General features: G+C 42.2%; 1 protein-coding gene across 1 annotated transcript in view; it reads right to left on the bottom strand.

Annotated features, from left to right (window-relative positions):
- LOC145356667 (transmembrane channel-like protein 7) overlaps positions 1–19,823 on the bottom strand; it is a 48,133-nt gene that overhangs the window by 19,479 nt on the left and 8,831 nt on the right. Inside the window, 8 exon segments of the mRNA XM_080209533.1 lie at positions 332–452; positions 2,842–3,005; positions 5,689–5,862; positions 6,665–6,812; positions 8,383–8,522; positions 16,715–16,797; positions 18,586–18,747; positions 19,581–19,729. Coding sequence (XP_080065659.1) covers positions 332–452; positions 2,842–3,005; positions 5,689–5,862; positions 6,665–6,812; positions 8,383–8,522; positions 16,715–16,797; positions 18,586–18,747; positions 19,581–19,729 — 1,141 coding nt within the window.

Consider the following 19,823-nt stretch of genomic DNA (forward strand, 5'->3'; position numbering starts at 1 on the left):
TTCACATCTGCAAGGAAGCTTCACATCTGTGAGCACACCCACGTCCAAATAAATTAAGTGGTTGCAAAGCACGTTGGAACATCCTGAGGATGTGATAGGACGATATGCAAATGAAAGTTGTTTCCTACACTCAGAGGCCGGGAGTGATGGCAGTCTTGCTTGCAAAAGGGCCAATGAATGTGATTCCAGGAGTAATGTTACGTCCCTTCCTTAATGAAGTCAAAAACTTGCTGAGATTAGATTTCTGTGTGATGTTACAGGAACACACTTGTTATCCTTCAACATCACTGAGCTCTCTAAAGCTATCAGTTATTGTCACTTTTTCACTCACCTGGTAGTGTATGTTGTAACCACAGGCTTCACAATCCTCACTTTTACCTTCAGAGCAGGTGATATTCTGCCATAAGGAGAACATCAGCATGCTCAGATTGGACAGTCTTACGAATACACTCCTAGATGGGAATAAACGGATAATCTCAAAAACAGGGAAACTTTATACATTGCCAAAGAATCACAGTTTTTCTTCACAGGAAGACAATTTTTCCTGTTTTTCTCCTTTTCTTTGTGTTATTTGTACTGTATGGTGATTGAGTATTTAATGCTATTGGGGTGGTGGGAATCAACTGGAACTTATCCTGTCATCCAACTGAAACTTGGGCTGTTTGGTTTTGAGGTGCATATGTTTGTAATGAGTATCTCTGCCAATAAAAGCTTATAAGGTATTGAAAGATTAAGTTCCAGTTCCATCCTTCATTTTCTGGAATAAATAACCTCGCTCTGACGAAACATAATTCTCAGTTTCTGGGTAATTTAACCTCATTATACTCCATATCGATTGTTGCTTCAGATGTTAAAAATACAAGTGTGTTATAAGTAAAAATTGGTGGTATTGTGATGCAAGACAATGATTAATGTGGTAAAAATCCTGGCAATAATAGCCGTATGAGATTAGTTTGTACTGTAGCAGGCTGCGTTAAGATGAAAATGTGTGAAAATACTGCACAGATACTGTATATGAAGATGCACATGGCTAGAGAATCTCTCTTGAAAACTGCTGAGGATGCAGTGAATGAACAATAGTGTGGTTGTCAGAAGGAATGCTGGCCAGCTTCTCCTCACCACACCACCTTGAGAACAACTGCCTCCTCCTCCATCAGCTAAGAGGATCAAATGTCAGACCTTCCCAATCTACACACAAGTTAAAAAATCAAGACCATCATTAGTTGGCAAGGCCAGCATTAGTTGCCTGTCCCGAAATGCCCTTGAACTGAATGGCTTGCTCGACCATTTGAGAGAGCAGTTAAGGGTCAATCGCATTGCTTCGGGCTGGAGTCACATGGAGGCCAGACCAAGTAAGGATGGCAGATTTCCTTCCCTAAAGAACATCCGTGAACCAGATGGGTTTTTAACAACAAAAGATTGCTTCATGCTCACCATTACTGAGACACGCTTACAATTCCAGATTTTCATTAATTAATTTAATTTAGATTCCACCAGCTGCAATGCTGGGACTTGGAACTGCGCCCCCGGAGCATTAACCTAGATCTTTTGATCACTAGACCAGCAACATTGTCTAATGTGGAGACAATGATGTAGTGGCAATGTTCGTAAACCACCAGGACAATTCTCCCAGTGTCCTGCCCAGCATTTACCCATTAACCAATACTACCAAAAATAGTGAGAGGCCTCACGACATCAAGTTATAGTCCAACAGGTCTACTTGAAATCATAAGGTTTCGGAGTGCTGCTCCTTCATCAGGTGAAGTGACCTGAAGACACCTCTTGCGCTACAACCTGGTGTAGTGTGACCTCTCATCTTGTCCACCCCAGTCCAACACCAGCATCTCCACATCATGACCACAAATTGCCACATCGATCTATATAACTGCAGCTATTTAACTTCAAAATCAATTCACCATCGAAGGAGCACTTGAAAATATCCCAATGACACGAAGGTGCTACTTAAGTACATGTTTTTTTTTTCAGTTTATTACTGTAGTGCTGCTACCACAGTTTGGCAAAAATAACTGGGGATGGGTGCGGGGGAGGGGTGGTTCATGCTCAAGTTATTTCAGGCTCAGGATGTTAAATAATTTCTTAACACAGATAGTGAATGATAACTGCAACTGACTAACACTCTTTTTAAGTTTTCAGATTACTTCATAAGATCATAACAGATAGGAGCAGAGCTAGGCCACTCTGCCATCGAGTCTGCTCTGCCATTCAATGATGGCTGATATTTTTCTCATCCCCATTCTCCTGCTTTTTTCCCCTTTACCCCTGATCTTTACCTGGATGGCCTACTCCTGCTCCTATTTCTTATGTTCTTATGTTTTTATGATCCCCTTATTAATCAGGCACCTATCTATCTCTGTCTTAAAGACACTTAATGACCTGGCCTCCACAGCCTTCTGTGGCAAAGAGTTCCACAGATTCACCACTCTCTGGCTGAAGAAATTCCTCCTCATCTCTGTCATCCCTTCAACCTGAGGTTGTGCCCTCTGGTTCTAGTTTTATCTACACCACGTCCACTCTATCCAGGCCTCGCAGTATCCTGTAAGTTTCAGTAAGATTCCCCCCCTCATTCTTCTAAACTCCACCAAGTATGGACCCAGATTATTCTCAGCCAAATACAATGCTGGTTGACAACAATGCATAACTTACTGATGTAACGACAGTGACTGAAATAAAATTAGTTCATTTCCAGTTGGAAGAAGAAACTCGATTATGCCAATGTCTGGAAGAATAGGCTAATGTGTGAGTACATTTTCCTTTAACGACTGGCAGCAGCCCTGACATCAATAAAATACCAAACCTAATTGCACATCGAAGAAAATTTACCTGATTAGTATCAAATTGATTTCAGTGTTTGGTGGATACTCTTCATATCGGACAACTATCCGAAATAAGAATGGCAGAAGAATATTGCTAATAGAGATGACAATAGGTGAAAGATATTCCATGAAGAATCCAGAGACAAAAGAAATTTCCCCTCTTCTATTCCCCTAGAAAGAAAAGTGCATTGTTTTATCGACATAAGATTCATACATGATGGCCTTCATATCCGTGCAGCCTTCTCGATTTGATTTGATTTATTATTGTCACATGTATTGGGATACAGTGAAAAGCAGTGTTTTTTGCGCACATGACATAGCGTTCATAGAGAAGGAAAGGGCAGGATGCAGAATGTAGTGTTACAGTCAGAACTAGGTTGTAGATACTGCATGAGAAAAAGATGCTGATTGTTTGGCAAGTGGACTCCGATTGTAGAGGCATTGCCACGGAATATGCGCTAAAATTAGCTAGTGAGAAAATTCAACAAATGCTTTCAGAAAACCACACTGTACTATGTGAAGATCATCAATGTAAAATTGGAGCCCTGTCACTACAAAGATGATGTTCCTAATCTTTTTAACTGAAATAATAATATGGATGTTTGAAAATTTCTGACAATATTCCTCTTTTTTGGTTTAAATTATATTTTGGAAAGCAAACATTGCAGAGAAATGCAGCATCCATTGCCCATCGCTGGTTAATCCTGAGAAAATGATTGTCGGTCTCCTAGCATTTGTGGGGCTACTTCTGGAGGGTAATCAACCACATTTGTGAGAGGCTGGAGTCACATGTCGATCGGAGTCGGCAAAGGCAGCCTTTTTCCTTCTCTAAAGGATATTAATGAGCCAACAATTATAACAATTCACAACTCTACTAGTACCAGAGTTGGTTAGCTCAGTTGGCTGGACGGTTGGTTTGTGATGCAGAGTGATACTAACAGCATGGGTTCAATCCCTGTGTCAGCTGACATTATTCATGAATGCCTGCCTTGCCCCTTGCCTGAAGATCACTACACTTCAAAGAGGAGAGCTGCCTAAGTTCATCTGGGACTATGGTGACTTTATCTCACCAACTTCTTATTTCCGAATTGTTTAACTGAATTAAAACTTTCAAACCACCATGGTGGGATTAGAATGCATGTTCTTAAAGGTACACAAGTTGACTTACATTAACATTGCAATGAAGTTACTGTAAAAATCCCCTAGTCGCCACACTGCAGTGCCTGTTTGGGTACACTGAGCATGGCCAATGCACCTAACCAGCACATCCTTTGGACTATGGGAAGACACCAGAGCACCAAGCTTTCTATAATAGTGTGACCAGAACCACACTGTGTACAGTTCTGGTCACCCTATTATAGAAAGGATATTATTAAACTAGAAAGAGTGCAGAAGAGATTTACCAGGATGCTACCAGGACTTGATGGTTTGAATTATAAGGCTGAGTAGACTGGAACTTCTTTCTCTGGAGCGTAGAATGCTGAGGGGTGATCTTATAGATGTCTATAAAATAATGAGGGGCATAGATATCTAGATAGCCAATATCTTTTCTCAAATGTAAGGGAGTCTAAAGTTAGAGGGTGAAGGTTTAAGGTGAGATGGGAGAGATATAAAAGAGTCCAGAGGGGCAATTCTTTCACACAGAGGGTGGTAGGTGTTTGGAACAAGCTGCCTGATGTAGTAGTAGAGGCGGGTACAATTTTGTCTTTTAAAAAGCATATAGACAGTTACATGGGTAAGATGGATATAGAGGGATATGGGGCAAACACAGGCAATTGGGACTAGCTTAATGGTTAAAAAAAAGGGCGGCATGGACAAGTAGGCTGGAGAGCCTATTTCCATGCTGCAAACCTCTATGATTCTATGACACCCGAAGGAAACCCATGCAGACATGGGGAGAACATACAGACCCCACACAGACAGTGACCCAAGCCAGGAATTGAACCCAGGTCCCAGGTGCTGTGAGACAGCAGTGCTAACCCGAACCCTAATGTAACCCCAAATTTCCCATGCCATTAACCAATGAGTGATTGTGTCCTCCCTCCTTTAATTTCCACTCACAGTTTAGAATTATCAGGTGAATTGTTTCTGACTCTGGCCTCAAACTGCATTGGAAAGATATATAATCATTAAATGACCAATTTTCTATTTGATCTCCATAACTGGGGAGAAAATAGGTTAAGAGCTTGGAAACATGAAAGATTCAAATTGAAAGCGGATTCAATTTAACTGCCTTTAAGAAAAATAAATATACAATTTTGATATTATCTAAAACAATAAGCTACCACTGTAAGGGAACCACGACTAAATCTAAGATGTGGAGATGTTGGTGTTGGACTGGGCAGGCACAGTAAGAAGTCTCACAACACTAGGCTAAAGTCCAACAGGTTTATTTGGAATCACAAGCTTTCGGAATGCTGCCCCTTCACAAATCAATCCACTCTCCACTTACCTGAGGAAAGAGCAGCGCCCTGAAAGCTCATGATTCCAAGTAAACCTGTTGGACTTTAACCGGGTGTTGTGAGACTTCTTCCTACTAAATCCAATAAAGAATACAGGAGAAACCTCTTTCGCCGGGGAATGGAACTTGCTACCACAGGTAATTGTTGCAGTGAATAGCTTAGATGCATTTAAAGGGAAGATAAGTTAATGCATGTGGGAGAAAGGAATAGAAAGATGTGCAGATGGGACAGGAGGAAGTAGGATGGAAGGAGGCTCGTGTGGAACATTAGCTCTGCCAGAATTCTGTTGGCCAGAATAGCCTGTTTTTGTGCGGCAATTTCTGTACAATTTTACATCTGCAATCTAGTCATTTGATATTCTGTAATCTGAACAACAGGGTCTATGCACTGACCTCCTGCTGGAATTGTTGGGATGATCTGGTTGCCAGGTAAATGCAGTAGAAAGCTCCAGTCAGTATAAACATGATGAACAAATTGAGTGCCAAACGGGTGAAGTAGAGGACCAGTTTGTCCTTTGTGCTTCGCTCTGCTTTCCTCTTCCTGTACATTTCCTCTTGCAAATCGATCTAGTTCGGAGTGAAAAACAAACCATTGATCAGGATTCAGATCTCGATCCAGATCCTCAGTTTTGTTCAGTCCATTCGCATTCTAATCGGTATTCTGTAAATTGTGCGTGACTTTATATGCCCTTCTCTGATCAGAACCTTCCACACACCTCATGAAGGAACACCGTTTCCAAAAGCTTGTGAGATTACTATCAAATAAACTGGTTGGACTCTAATCTGGTGCTGTGAGACTTCTTAATGTGTTTACCCCAGTCCAACACCGGCATCTCTACATCTTTCTCTCTCTGCCATAGGGAATGGTACCTCTTTACTTCCTCTGTATGATGATTTTTAACATCTCTGCCAAATCTTCAGAGATCAAAGATTTACCGATGGATAAAATTCAGTCTTAACACATCTTTTAGCGGATGAAAGTACTAAAATTAGATAAATTTTATTGACCACATGTTGAGAAATCAATTACCGCAGAATCTGCGACAATATCACCAAATAGTCAAATATAAAGAGAGTTTAAGAATAAACACATTTTCTGATATGAACAAATATATATTGTTACCAAATATTAACCATGTTAGAGAAGCTTTTTTTCCAATTTACAGCAATCAACTTGGCAATTGAAAAAATGCACATCTGATGTTCAGCCACTGGGTTCTACAACATTTCAGTTAAAATGAACTTTTAAAGCAGTCATTTAAAAACAAGAGTTTATCGCTCTGCTTCCACGTTGTCATCATATTTTTAATTAACGAGGCTGTGTTATGGTGTTTCAGTGAAGCTGCAATGAAGCTAAAAGTTACAATACCTTCAGCTCATTTACAATGCTTTGTTGTTTAAGTGTGCCCGTAACAGTCGCCTTGATACAGAAGTCCCAAAGAGTGAAGATTTTGGCACTGTGTCTGGTGCTGTAACTTGTCTCATGCATGTATTCCTGCTTAAATCCACTCACAGTCCTGCAGGGAAGAGAAAGCTTTAACATTTTTTTGAAGGGGGGGGCCTCCTCTCACTAAACTATATGCTTAACCCCAAGACTATGTTTCACCCACATTGACTACTGCTGCTTTCCTTTCAGAGGTTACATTGTCAATATTTCCTCCTCTCTAATCTTTCAGATGGCAACTGGCACACAGCTTCAAATAGACAACACTTCAGGTGTCAATTTACTCAATGAGATTGCAACAATATCAAAGAGTTCACAACACGGCTGAAATTCTTGGTGGTTCACACCCCTGCTGCAAGCGACGATGGAGAATTTGGCGCTCAGCCAAATCTCCATTCACTGCCGCGGGATTGGAGAATCCCGCTAGCCTGAACAGTCAGGAAATTCCGGTTCACCTGTGCAATAGCGCACAACTACCCTCGGATTGTTCCTAGGAATAAGAGCACCGCCCAAGATATAATGATGGTGTGGAGATGCCGTTGTTGGACTGGGGTGGGTTCAGTAAAAAGTCTCACTTCACGAGGTTAAAGTCCAACAGGTTTATCTGGAATCACGAGCTTTTGGAGCGCTGGACTCACCTGATGAAGGAGCAGTGCTCCGAAAGCTTGTGATTTCAAATAAACCTGTTGGGCTCTAACCTGGTGTTGTGAGACTTCTTACAGGATATAATGGGCCTGAACTCCCTCAGTGTGGCATTCAGTAAAGGATTGCCTCTCTGTGCCCAATTTCATGCCTAAATCTTTTCCTAGTCTGTCTTGATTCAGCCCAGGCAAGATCCAGGCAGTGCAGCACACCACAGGACCTGGTGTCGAAGTGCACCATTTTTACAACACTAGCTGCCACAAACCAGGTAAGTTTAAAGGGCCATTGAAGATTTACATCCCTGACAGATCAGGGAGAATGTAAGTGTTGAAGATAAGTGGATGGGATTGGGGGAGGGAGGAGTGGGGGTGGTTGAAGGTCAGATGCAGGAGGGATCAGAAGTTGGAGAGGTTGGTGGTTGGGGTGGTCAGAGGTCAGGGGCCAAAGAGCAGGGGTGGGGTCATTGGTCAGAGGTCAGACCTCGGAGGTAGTGGGCCTTGGACACTGATGGCTGGGTTGAGCCTCAGTGGCAAGAGTCAGGCTAGATCAGACCTGAGGGTACGTGGGGGTGTTAGCATCAGGCCTGGAAGGAATCCAGCTGAGGGTGTGGTTTCAATATTTAGTGAATTTTTCAATATTTAATCGCTGAAGTTTATTTATTAGTGCCACAAGTAGGCTTACACAAAGTCACTGTGAAAATTGCCTCGTGACCACACTCTGGTGCCTGTTGAGATACGCTGAGGGAGAATTTAGCATGGCCAATGAACCTAACCAACACACCTTTCGGACTGTGGGAGGAAACTGGAGGACCCAGAGGAAATCCACACAGACATGGGGAGAATGTGCACACTCCACACAGACAATGACCCAAGCTGGGAATTGAACCCAGATCCTTAATGCTGTGGGACTGCAGTAGTAACCACTGTGCCACCATGCCACAGTTGGATCAACAGTGGTGAATTTAAAATGAGGACAGGGTTAAGGGCTGTGAAAGTACTAACCTTCTGATAATCCAGCAGAGACAAAGTATGAAATAGACGGCCATGGTCAGCAGGTAGGCCAGAGGAAGGTTATAGTTAAAGGTCTGGTTTTCATCAAATGTATAGTACCCATAGAACAAGTAGGAAGCTTCCATAAATCCCTGTAAAAAAATCAATATTAAGAAGGAATTATTTAAGGAATTTAATCATAATATCAATGTTGGTCTCCACTATAAATCTGCACATTTGATTACTCGGTCATTGTGTTTCTAATGACAGTATATTTGATAATTGGTTTTGGTTGAACTTCCTCCAGCCTTGCAGTGAAAAGACATAAGCCCGTCACATGGAAGCTGTATCTTAGCCTCTCCTCATATCCATCCACCTTCCCAATTGTTCCTTAACATTCTAGCAATCACCAATTTCAATTAATCCCTATCCACACACACACACACACACACACACACACACACACACACACACACACACACACACACACACACACACACACACACACACACTCTGACCGTCTCTCTTTCTGCTGCCCTTTCGTCAATGTTTAGGCCACTATCCACATTTGGAGGTTGATTTTTCAAATGTTCACCTTTCAGAATCCATCCACACAATCTCCACTTTGTTCAGAGCTTCACTGTCCATTTCTTATTCCCTCACCGAGCCATGTTCACCATCGCCCTGGAAAACCCCCCCACTGGGTCCTCAGTTCCCATCTCACAGATTTCTAAATCCTTAATCCTCACTTACAATTTCAGATAAGCTCAAAAGAAAACTCTCCAGCTCTTACCACCTGCCACCAAACACAGTGGCACAGTGGTTAGTACTGCTGCCTCACAGCGCTAGGGACCAAGGTTCAATCCTGGCCTCGGACCACTGACCCGTATCTGGTTGGGTTTCCTCCGAATGCTCTGGTTTCCTCCCACAGTCCAAAGATTTATGGGTTAGGTTGATTGGCCATGATTAATTGACCCTAATGTCAGGAGGATTAGCAGGGTAAATATGTGGAGTTGCGGGAATAGGGCCTGGGTGGGATTGTGGTTGGTAAAAACTTGATGGGCCAAATGGCTCCCTTCTGTACTATTGGGCTTCCATGATATTGGAAGTATTTTCAGTTCGATAATCGACTTGTTTGGATAGTTATGAACGAATGAGGATTTGAGTATAGGGATAGGGATGTTTTGCTGCAGTTGTGTAGGGCGTTGGTGAGGCCACACCTGGAGTAATGTGTGCAGTTTTGGCTTCCTTCTCTGAGGAAGGATGTCCTTGCTATAGAAGGAGCAAAGCAAAGGTTTACCAGATTGATTCCTGGAATGGCAAATCTGTCATTTGAGGAGAGACGAAGTCAGTTAGGATTATATTCACTGGGGTTTAGAAGAGTGAGAGGGGATCTCATAGAAACTTATAAAATTCTGACAGGGTTAGACAGCGTAGATTCAGAAAGAACGTTTCCGATGGTGGGAGAGTCCAGAACTAGGGATCGTAGTTTGACAATAAGGGGTGTTACAGGAAAATTCTTGGTAGGCTACAAAATTTTAAATAATCGGGGTTTACAATATGAATGAATTACTAACCACTGAATGAATGACCTCAGATTAGATTTACAGATTGACAAGAAATTTTCTGCATGAAGACAGAATAATAAGTATGAGATTTTCTAATTCTAACATATATTTTAGGATATATGCAGCTATATTTTTGTGAAGATTTATTCAAGGGCAAGTCATTGCATGGTGTGATGGGGTGAAACCTGATAAGGCAGACCACATTCAGAAGTTTCAAATAGTAGAGTTCTTAATGTTACTTCATGCGAACAATGTAATTATTTAATGAATAGAACATTCAAGCCATACGAGATAAAACAGCTGCTCTCAGACACAGGAATTCCATTTTCTGATCTGGTCATGAACACAAATGGGAATTGATGAGATAAATTAATGAGATTCCATGATGTCAGATAACAGAGTGTAATTGGAAAAGGGATTTAACAGACATTAATTGATTGATTTATAATAATAATAATAGGTTCCGCCTGTGGAAAGGTGGGAAAAGTAATTTTTAAGAAATGTATAAATGATTTAACTCAGTTATTGTACTTTAGATTAGTATTGGAAAGTGCAAGACCTTCTCTAAGGGATCCTCAGCTGAACAATATTGTTCTCCCACCAATCGTTGGTCAAATATCTTTGGCAGGATACTGGATTGAGTCTAAAATTTTTAGCAATACATGGTCGCTGAGTAAATCCTCCATCATTCAGAAAGAGTGTTCCCAATGGTGGGAACTAAGGGTTTCAGAACTAGGGGTCATAGTTTGAGGATAAGAGGTACATCTTTTAGAACTGAGGTAAGGTGAAGTTCTTCACCCAGAGGGTGGTGAATTTATGGAATTCCCTACCACAGAAAGTAGCTAAGGTCAAAACGTTGTGTGATTTCAAGAAGAAAGTTAGATGTGGCTCTTGAGCCTAAAGGGATCAAGCAATATGGGGGAAGGGAGATCAGGATATTCCATGATCAAGCATGATCAAAATGAATGGCAGAGCAGGCTCGAAGGACTGAATAGCCCATACCTGCTTCTAGTTCCTATGTCCCTTCTATGGCCTCAGAGCTTCTGGTCCAGAGATAGGGACACTACCATAGTGCCATAACACCTCTTCCACTACTCTGCACCTCTGAAAAATGCCTCAAAATATATCTGTGTCTTTCGTCACTCTTCCTGCCTCTCCTCCCAGAGCTAGTTCAGGGTCCATTTCACCTGTTGGGAAGTGCCTTGTGGCATTTAGAAATGTTAAAAGCACTTTCCAATGTTGGTACTTAATTGAAATTTAATTTTTCCTTCAAATCTTTTTGTTCCACATCCGATGATTTATTAAAAATGTTTATTAAATCTTTTGATGAAAATCATTTCCTGGAAATAATTTTGAACTAACACATTCCAAAAGTTACATAAAACGGCACGATGGCACAATGGTTAGCACTGCTGCCTCACAGCATCAGGGACGCGGGTTCAAATCCTGGCTCAGGTCTCTGTCTGAGTGGAGTCTGCACGTTCTCCCCAATTCTGTGTGGGTTTCCTCCAGGTACTCCAGTTTCCTCCTACAGTCCAAAAGGCCATGCTGGTTAGGTGGATTGGCCATGCTAAATTCTCCCTTAGTGTACTCAAACAGGTGCCACAGTGTGGTAACTAGAGGATTTTCACAGTAACTTCATTGCAGTATTAATGTAAGCCTACTTCTGACACTAATAAGTAATCTTTCTAAATCCAGTGGAGTAACATGGTGTTAAAAAATAATAATTTTGTTAAACAATGAAGCTATATAAATTATATTTGCCTGCATTGGTTAAATGTCAGACTGTCCTCACAAGTTTAACTGAGTGATCTTGATGATCAGTTTGCAAGCTGCGATTAGTTAACCACAGTTAGTTGGCTGTGGTTAAATTAGAGGGCACACTAGGCAGCATTCTCTTTCGCCAAGTGTCAAGTACTGTGGTCCTCTGTAATGCTTCATTATGAATGCCCTTCAGTGTGAGGGCTGTGTAAAGGCCCTCAGACAGAAAATAAAATGACATCAGCTTAGTTTACCCCATTTGAAAGAATACATGTTGATGTCATTCAGCTCTCGAGAGCCGCAGAGCTCTGAGACCAGGCATCCATCCACCTTACTCAGTGACTGGCGCACACACACACACACACACACACACACACACACACACACATTCATACAGGTTAAGGCCTACTTTAAAAAATGCATTTTTTGGTCATTTCAGCTAAATAGTTTAGGCTTCTTCTGGAAGTTTCTCCAACAAAATCTAATGCAGGATGCATAGATTTGGGTGCCATTTATAATTTAAACTGTGAGATTTCACCTCGAAATTTATTGGAGTTCTTGACCACTGAATCATAGAATCTTGACAGTGCGGAAGGAGGCCATTCGGCCTACTGAGTCTGCACGAATCAGAATCGCATCCAGGCCCTATTCCCGTAACCCCACATATTTACTCTGCTAATCCCCTGACACTAGGGTCAATTAAGCATGGCCACTCAACCTAACCCACACATCTTTGGACTGTGGGAGGAAACCGGAGAACCCAGGGGAAACCCACGCAGACATGGGGAGCAAGTGCAAACTCCACACAGACAGTGACTGGAGGTTGGAATTGAACCTGCGTCCCTGGCGTTGTGAGGCAGCAGTGCTAACCACTGTGCCACGTTGCTGCCCCGAACCAGAACTTGGTACTGTATTCATGTGTAATTGCACGTGTTACAAATTAGCAATTTGATTTGTGATATTATGTCCCGGTATCTGGTTAAAATCTGGGATGGCACAGTGGCACAATGGTTAGCGCTGCTGCCTCAGAGCTCCAGGGACCCAGGTCCAATTCCAGCTTCGGGTGACAATCTGAGTGGAGTTTACACATTCTCCCCATGTCCGCATGGGTTTCCTCCGGGTGCTCCAGTTTCCTCCCACAGTCCAAAGATGTACAGGTTAGGTGATGGGCCATGCTAAAGTGCCCATAGTGTCAGGGGGATTAACAGGGTAAATGTGTGGAGTTACAGGAATAAGGCCTGGGTGGGATTGTGGTCAGGTGCAGACTCGATGGGGCGAATGTCCTCCTTCATTCCTTCTATGATTCTAAGTCTAAGACGACTAATAGGGATATGCTTGCAGGTGCAGCAGGTGGTCAGGAAGGCGAATGGGATGCTGGCCTTCATAGCGAGGGGGATTGAATATAAAAGTAGGGAGGTCTTGCTGCAGCTGTATAGGGCATTGGTGAGGCCGCAGCTGGAGTACTGTGTGCAGTTTTGGGCGTCGCACCTGCGCAAGGATATTTTGGCCCTGGAGGGAGTGCAGAGGAGGTTTACTAGGCTGATACCGGAGTTGAGGGGATTGAGCTATGAGGAGAGGCTGAATAAACTAGGCTTGTACTCGTTAGAGTTTAGAAGAATGAGGGGAGATCTCATTGAGACGTATAAGATGATGAATGGGATGGATAGGATAGAGGTGGAGAGACTCTTCCCGCTCAAAAAAGACAGTAGGACTAGGGGGCACAGCCTCAAGATAAAGGGGAGGCGGTTTAGAACGGAGTTGAGGAGGAACTTCTTCACTCAAAGGGTGGTGAATCTCTGGAATTCTCTGCCCGTTGAAGTGGTGGAGGCTGCCTCGCTAAATATTTTTAAGAAGCGGGTTGATGGGTTCTTGATAAGAGAGGGGATTAAGGGTTATGGGGAGAGGGCAGGAAAGTGGAACTGAGCCACAACAGATCAGCCATGATCTTATTGAATGGCAGGGCAGGCTCGAAGGGCTAGATGGCCTACTCCTGCTCCTATTTCTTATGTTCTTATGTTCTTATGTTCTTATCTGCTCTCTTAACTGGGGAGAGTGGCGAGATGAGGCTCTCAAGGTGCAGTTATTTCAGTGAGAATAATTGCTTGAAATGAATAGCAATTATAAAAATGGTGAAAGGAGATCAGTACCCACTTATTGGCTGATTTCTGCAAACTAAATTCAATAAAACATATGATGGCACCATCCTGTGGAGAAATGTTGCAATCTCACAATGTTACTATTTTATGGAGCTAATTACTAACGTTGTACTTTTATGCTGTTATCCAAGTTTCTTAAATGATTTTTAAATACTGATTTTTTACAAATTACGGTTCAGGAGCTAAAACGGCTATGTATAGCTCTCAGGTTGTTAATTCAAAGGGGATATATAGTTTTTTGTCTATTACTTTTGACATTTGATTCTTTATTCAGCATTTTCTTTATTCTGGTTTTTACTCTATGATTTTAAAGATCACTTTTCACAGTTCTGCTTTGTAAGATTGCACCATTTGCCAATGAAGAACTTACATACACTCCCTCAGAAACCCATCTAAGGGGTTGAAAGTACTGGACAGAAAAATGACACAGATCATAAAACATTCCGGGCCTCTTAATTAATTCTGCGTGACAACTCAACCAGGTCTTCCATTATTCTGCTGCCCTACCTCTTCAACTGTAAACACCAAACAGCTTTGCAATTAGCAGTGCCAGTTCCAACTAATCATCTAAGTTAATTGACCAAATGACAGTGTGCAGAGGCAGAAAGGAAGATTCTTTTTTAGAGGCAATTACTTACAAGCCTCAATTAAAAACTTAAACTGAGACCACAAGTTATTAATTGCAGCGTCTCTTGCAGGTTTTCAATAGCACAATTCAAAGATATTGTGTTGGATATGGAGATCATATGGTCGTACTGCACTCCCCTCACTTCTTCCCCCCTGCCCCACCCTCCCAATTTGTCGGGAAGTGTGTGTAACCTTAGTTCTTATTTGATACTTAACACAAACCTCATGTGTGTGATCAAATTTAGTCACATTCATTTTCCCTTTGAATGACACTGTGGTTATGTTGTCAGACCAACCATACAGATATCACAAATTCAAATAAAAACAAAATATTGTGGACACAAGAAATCATAGAATCCCTACAGCGCAGAATAAGGACATTCAGCCCATTGAGCCTGCGCCAACACCAATCCAACCCAGGCTCTAGCCCCGTAACCACACATATTTATCCTGTTAAGGGAAACAGAAAATGCAGGAGAAAAGCAGAATTAAAGTTCCGAGTCCATATGGCTCTTCCTCAGAACTAGGGAGAGGGAGAAGTGTGAGGGATTTTACATTGTTTAAAGGGGGCGGGCAGGGGGGCAATGGAGCAGCTGGAGTAGAGTAGAAGTTCAGAGATAAGTGGGAACTAGGAGAGATTTCAACAAAGGATGTAATGGGTTAAAGACCCAATTGAGTGTTAATGCTAGTGTTGAAGACCTTTTGGCTAAGATCAAGTGTAGTATCGATGTGCTGCATTTGGTTGAAGTCATTTAGCCATATTCATTAGGTTGAAGTCATTAGGTTACATTTTAGCTTTATCTGAAGCAATTTTTAAAAGCGACATCTCGGCCTTTTGGCTAAGGTGCAAATGAGATCAAACCTTGGAGGAGGAGCTATACCGACTCCAATTAGCTTGGATCATGTAGATCAAGCCCAAGTCAGGAGGTGAGAGCCCTGTCTTGTCAGCTTGGATCAGGAATGTCTCAACTTGTTGACACTCTGAATTGGGCTTGATTGGAATGAATTGGATTAAAAAAAAGACCAAAGGATGTGCTGATAGTGAAACTTACAAAATACTGAAAGGTCTGGATAGAGTGAACGTGGGGAAGATGTTTCCATTAGTAGGCGAGACTAGAATCCGAGGGCACAGCCTCAGGGTAATGGGATGGCCCTTTAGAACAGAGATGAGGAGGAATTTCTTCAGCCAGAGGATGGTGAATCTGTGGAATTCATTGCCACAGAAGGCTGTGGAGACCAGGTCGTTGAGTGCATTTAAGACCAAAATAGGTAGGTTCTTAATTGATAAGGGGATCAAAGGTTAAGGGGAAAATGTGGGAGAATGGGGTTGAGAAACTTATCAGCCATCATCAAATGGTGGAGCAGTTGTGATGGATTGAAAGGCCTAATTCTGGCTCTATATCCTATTGCCTATGATAGTATATTCCTTCATTTCAGCACCTTCTTTAACCTTTTGTCCAATCTCTCCACAGATGCTGCCAGACCTGCTGAGTATTTCCAGCAGTTTTTTTTTAGTTTTCAATTTCATGATTTCATGACTGCCTGTGTCCTCCCACAGTCCAAAGATGTGCGAGTTAAGTTGATTGGCCATGCTAAATTGACCCTAGTGTCAGTGGGATTAGCAAGGGTAAATGTATAGGGCTACAGGAATAGGGTCTGGGTGGGATTGTGGTTGGTACATACCTGATAGGGCAAATGGCCCCCTTCTGCACTGTAGACACTCTAGGATTCTAAATACCACATGGCTAGTTGTGAATTTATCACTTCTGAACTGAATAACTCTCTGTGATGCCCAGAGCATTTAATTTTAATCACATTCTTGATTTAAATAACATAATCTGCTACAAAACACATATATTCACACACAGGGCCTATCCTTTGTAGTCAGAAGGAGCACATCCACACATTGTGCCTTTTCCAGCTAAACAAACTTGGAGCGCACTCATTCCCTGGTTCATTCTCTGTGGCATTACCTTGACCAATCTGAGTCGACCTGTCTGGTTTGAATTTGAAACAAAAATGTGGCAGTTGACAGTTAACTGTTCTCTGTTGCACTCTCTATGGCAATGCCTCTGCCAATCAGAGTCCACTTTCCAATTAATCAGCAGTCTCTTCTCATGCAGCATAAATTGTTATTCCCTTTACTGTTGGTTTATTTTGTGTGGCAGTCCGGATGAGTGCAAGATGAAAAACTTTGATAGCATGCCTCTTTTTTCAGCAATAATAACTTACCGTTCCAGACACCAGATCCAAGATATATGCATAAAAACGAACCAAGCCATGATGATGTGGATCGTAGGCGAAACATTTAGATGCTGAAGAGGAAATTGGAAACACATTTTGTTAATGTTGTGTGTGCGGTCTTCAGCATCTTAATCGACTACAATGTAATTTAATGTGGGCTAGTCCAACACAAATGTACCACTGAAGGTGTGCTGAAATTGTAATGTAAAACTAGCATCAGGCCTGAACCTGGCCAGAAGAAAGGCAGTGTGAGATCCCAGGAAAGATGAGGATAGTTTCACATCTATTGACTTCACATGGGATGAGAGTTCTCCCAAAGCTCCTGAATACTTTGGGAAGAAATTAATACAAACCTATAGATACAGATACTGTCATTCCATTTAAAATGTGAGGAAGGCCATGATATCTGTAACTAAACAGGTACAACGTTCTCACCTTTGGCATTCCAGCAGATGCTGCAAATGATGTATTGCATAGGTTAACTCCACTGGGCAAAGGTATGCTGCCCAGCCTGTGACTGCAGCTGGTGCCTTTGTATACATGGGGCACTGCCCGTTCTAGGAAGAGCAGTAACAATATTAATAGGATATTGTCTGCCTGAGACTAACAGTAACAGTGTAAATGGGACATTCTGTCTGAAACCACTGCCTACATTGTAAACGAATACCCACAAAATAAAACTTCAGGTATAGATGATTTACCAGTGGCACAATGGTTAGCACTGCTGCCTCACGAGCCAGGGACCTGGGTTTGATTCCCTGTTCACTGTCTGTGCAGAGTCTGCACGTTCTCCCTGTGTCTGCGTGGGTTTCCTCCAGGTGCTCTGGCTTCCTCCCACAGTCCAGAAGACGTGCTGTTAGGTGCATTGGTCATGCCAAATTCTCCCTCAGTGTATCCGAACAGGTGTCGTAGTGTGGCGACTAGGGGATTTTCACGGTGGCTTCATTGCACTGTTAATGTAAGCCTACTTGTGACACTAATAAATAAATTTTAAACCTTCCACCTGAGAGGTAAATCATGGGTTTTTAGGGGTATGTATTTGGTTATGGAAATTTCTGACTCGCACATCAAACTGCCAGTAAAATTTCTTCAAAATAATCTCAGAATCTAACTGCTAAAATAAAGATAATGGCAATAGAAGAGATGTCTCAAATACTTTCTTTATTTAATTAAAAGGAAACAAATAGAGGATGTGGTGTTATTTTTAAATTAACACTTCAGGAATTAGCTCAATCTGAAATGAAGTCGAAGGCATCACAACAAAGAAGCGGGGGGGCCTTTTAATGAAGTAAAGTGTTATTTATTAGTCATAAGTAATTAACACTGCAATGAAGTTACTGTGAAATTCCTCTAGTTGCCTGTTCAGGTCAATCCACCAAACCAGCCCATCTTTCAGGCGGTGGGAGGAAACCAGAGCACCCAGACAAAACCCATGCAGACACGAGGAGAATGTGCAAACTACACACAGAAAATCACCCAAGCTGGGAATCAAACCCAAGTCCCTGACGCAGTGAGGCAGCAGTGCTAACCACTGTGCCAATTTCAGGAAGAGACTCTGAAATATTCTTGTAAACGCGAAATGTCTCCACCACAACAAATACTGCCCACTAACAGACTGTTAAACAAGGCAATGTGCCCTGAATATGCTAAATGTTGGCCGCAATATATGCATCCATCTCAGCACTGATTGTTAAAGAGGTAGTTAACAATGTGTATATCGAAAGACCCAATTTATTTAACCTGTCAATTGAACCGGGTAAACCAATTTCACATTTATACAAGAACACACATGAAGTATATTAAAAGTGCCACAAATTAGTGCACTGGCTTCGTGTGACACACGCTCTTGTCATACTCACTGTTTTCCGGGTGTTCTGTGCCTGTTTGATTGAGTTTCATCTTATTGATACGGATGGATGGGAGAAGCACAAAACCACCAACCAAAAGAAAGGCGAAAAGGTTCAGGAAGACCAGAAAGCGCAGGAAGATGAAGTATGATTGGATGCCAGTGCCATAGCGACCTGGTTCACAACACAACACAAAGCAGTAAGTCGTACATGATTCCAGACAAAACACATTCAGCCTTTGAAGATTAAAAAATAGGTAAATCTGCGTTGCATATGTGACCGCAATTATTATTTCACTCAAGGAAATGCTCCAGTATGACAAAGTACTTTCCATTACTCTCCCAGGGCAGAAATCACCTATGCAATCATTTCCATTATTCATTACTCTCCATTATTCTGTATTTTTGTTCCCAGCTTTCTCTTTCTTCAACTTATTACATAAGAATCTTTACAACAAACCCTACTCGCAATTAGATTTGTTCGGGTAGTTCACCGAGGTGCAGTGCTGTTTACTTCAAGTAAACTGTATATCTCCATCTCCCTGCTGTGGAAACGTCTTCCTTACTTAAAGTTTATTAGTCACAAGTAAGGCTTACAGTAACACTACAATGAAGTTATTGTGAAATTCCCCTAGTCACCACAGTCCGGCGCCTGTTCAGGTCAATACACCGAATCAACACATCTTTCAGAACATGGGAGAAAACCAGAGCACCCAGAGGAGACCCATGCAGACACAGGGAGAACATGCAAATTCTCACAGATAGTGACCCAAGCTGAGAATCAAACCCAGGTCTCTGGAGCTGTCAAGCAGCAGTGCCAATCACGGTGCTACCCTGCCACCCAAATAACAAAGCCCAATGTGGGGCTCAAACCCACGACCCTGAGATTAAGACTCTCACACTCTACTAACTGAGCTAGACGGACACATCTGATTTCGCCTAGGTTTTTGACACTTTGACTCCTCCTGTGCTATGTACAATATCCCACACTGAAGTAGTCACTCGTACCTTCTATTTTACTCAGGGACCTCTTCCACAATTCTAACCAAGACGTGGCCTGTGTCACCTCCTCCATCAGCCGCTTCAGTGATTTCCGCTGGCTTTGCTTCCAGGTCTCCCAGCTGCTGAGAGATCCAGTGTCACACTCTCTTTTTTCTCTGTGGAAAAGTTAAATTTCAATGCAATGGACAAACAAATGGGTCACCCTGTTCCTGATCCACCTTGAGAGCACGTGGACCAAATGATTTTTTT

The sequence above is a fragment of the Carcharhinus amblyrhynchos genome, chromosome 21, assembly GCF_965287045.1.
Source record: "Carcharhinus amblyrhynchos chromosome 21, sCarAmb.v2.hapA, whole genome shotgun sequence".
Taxonomy (NCBI): Eukaryota; Metazoa; Chordata; class Chondrichthyes; order Carcharhiniformes; family Carcharhinidae; genus Carcharhinus; species Carcharhinus amblyrhynchos.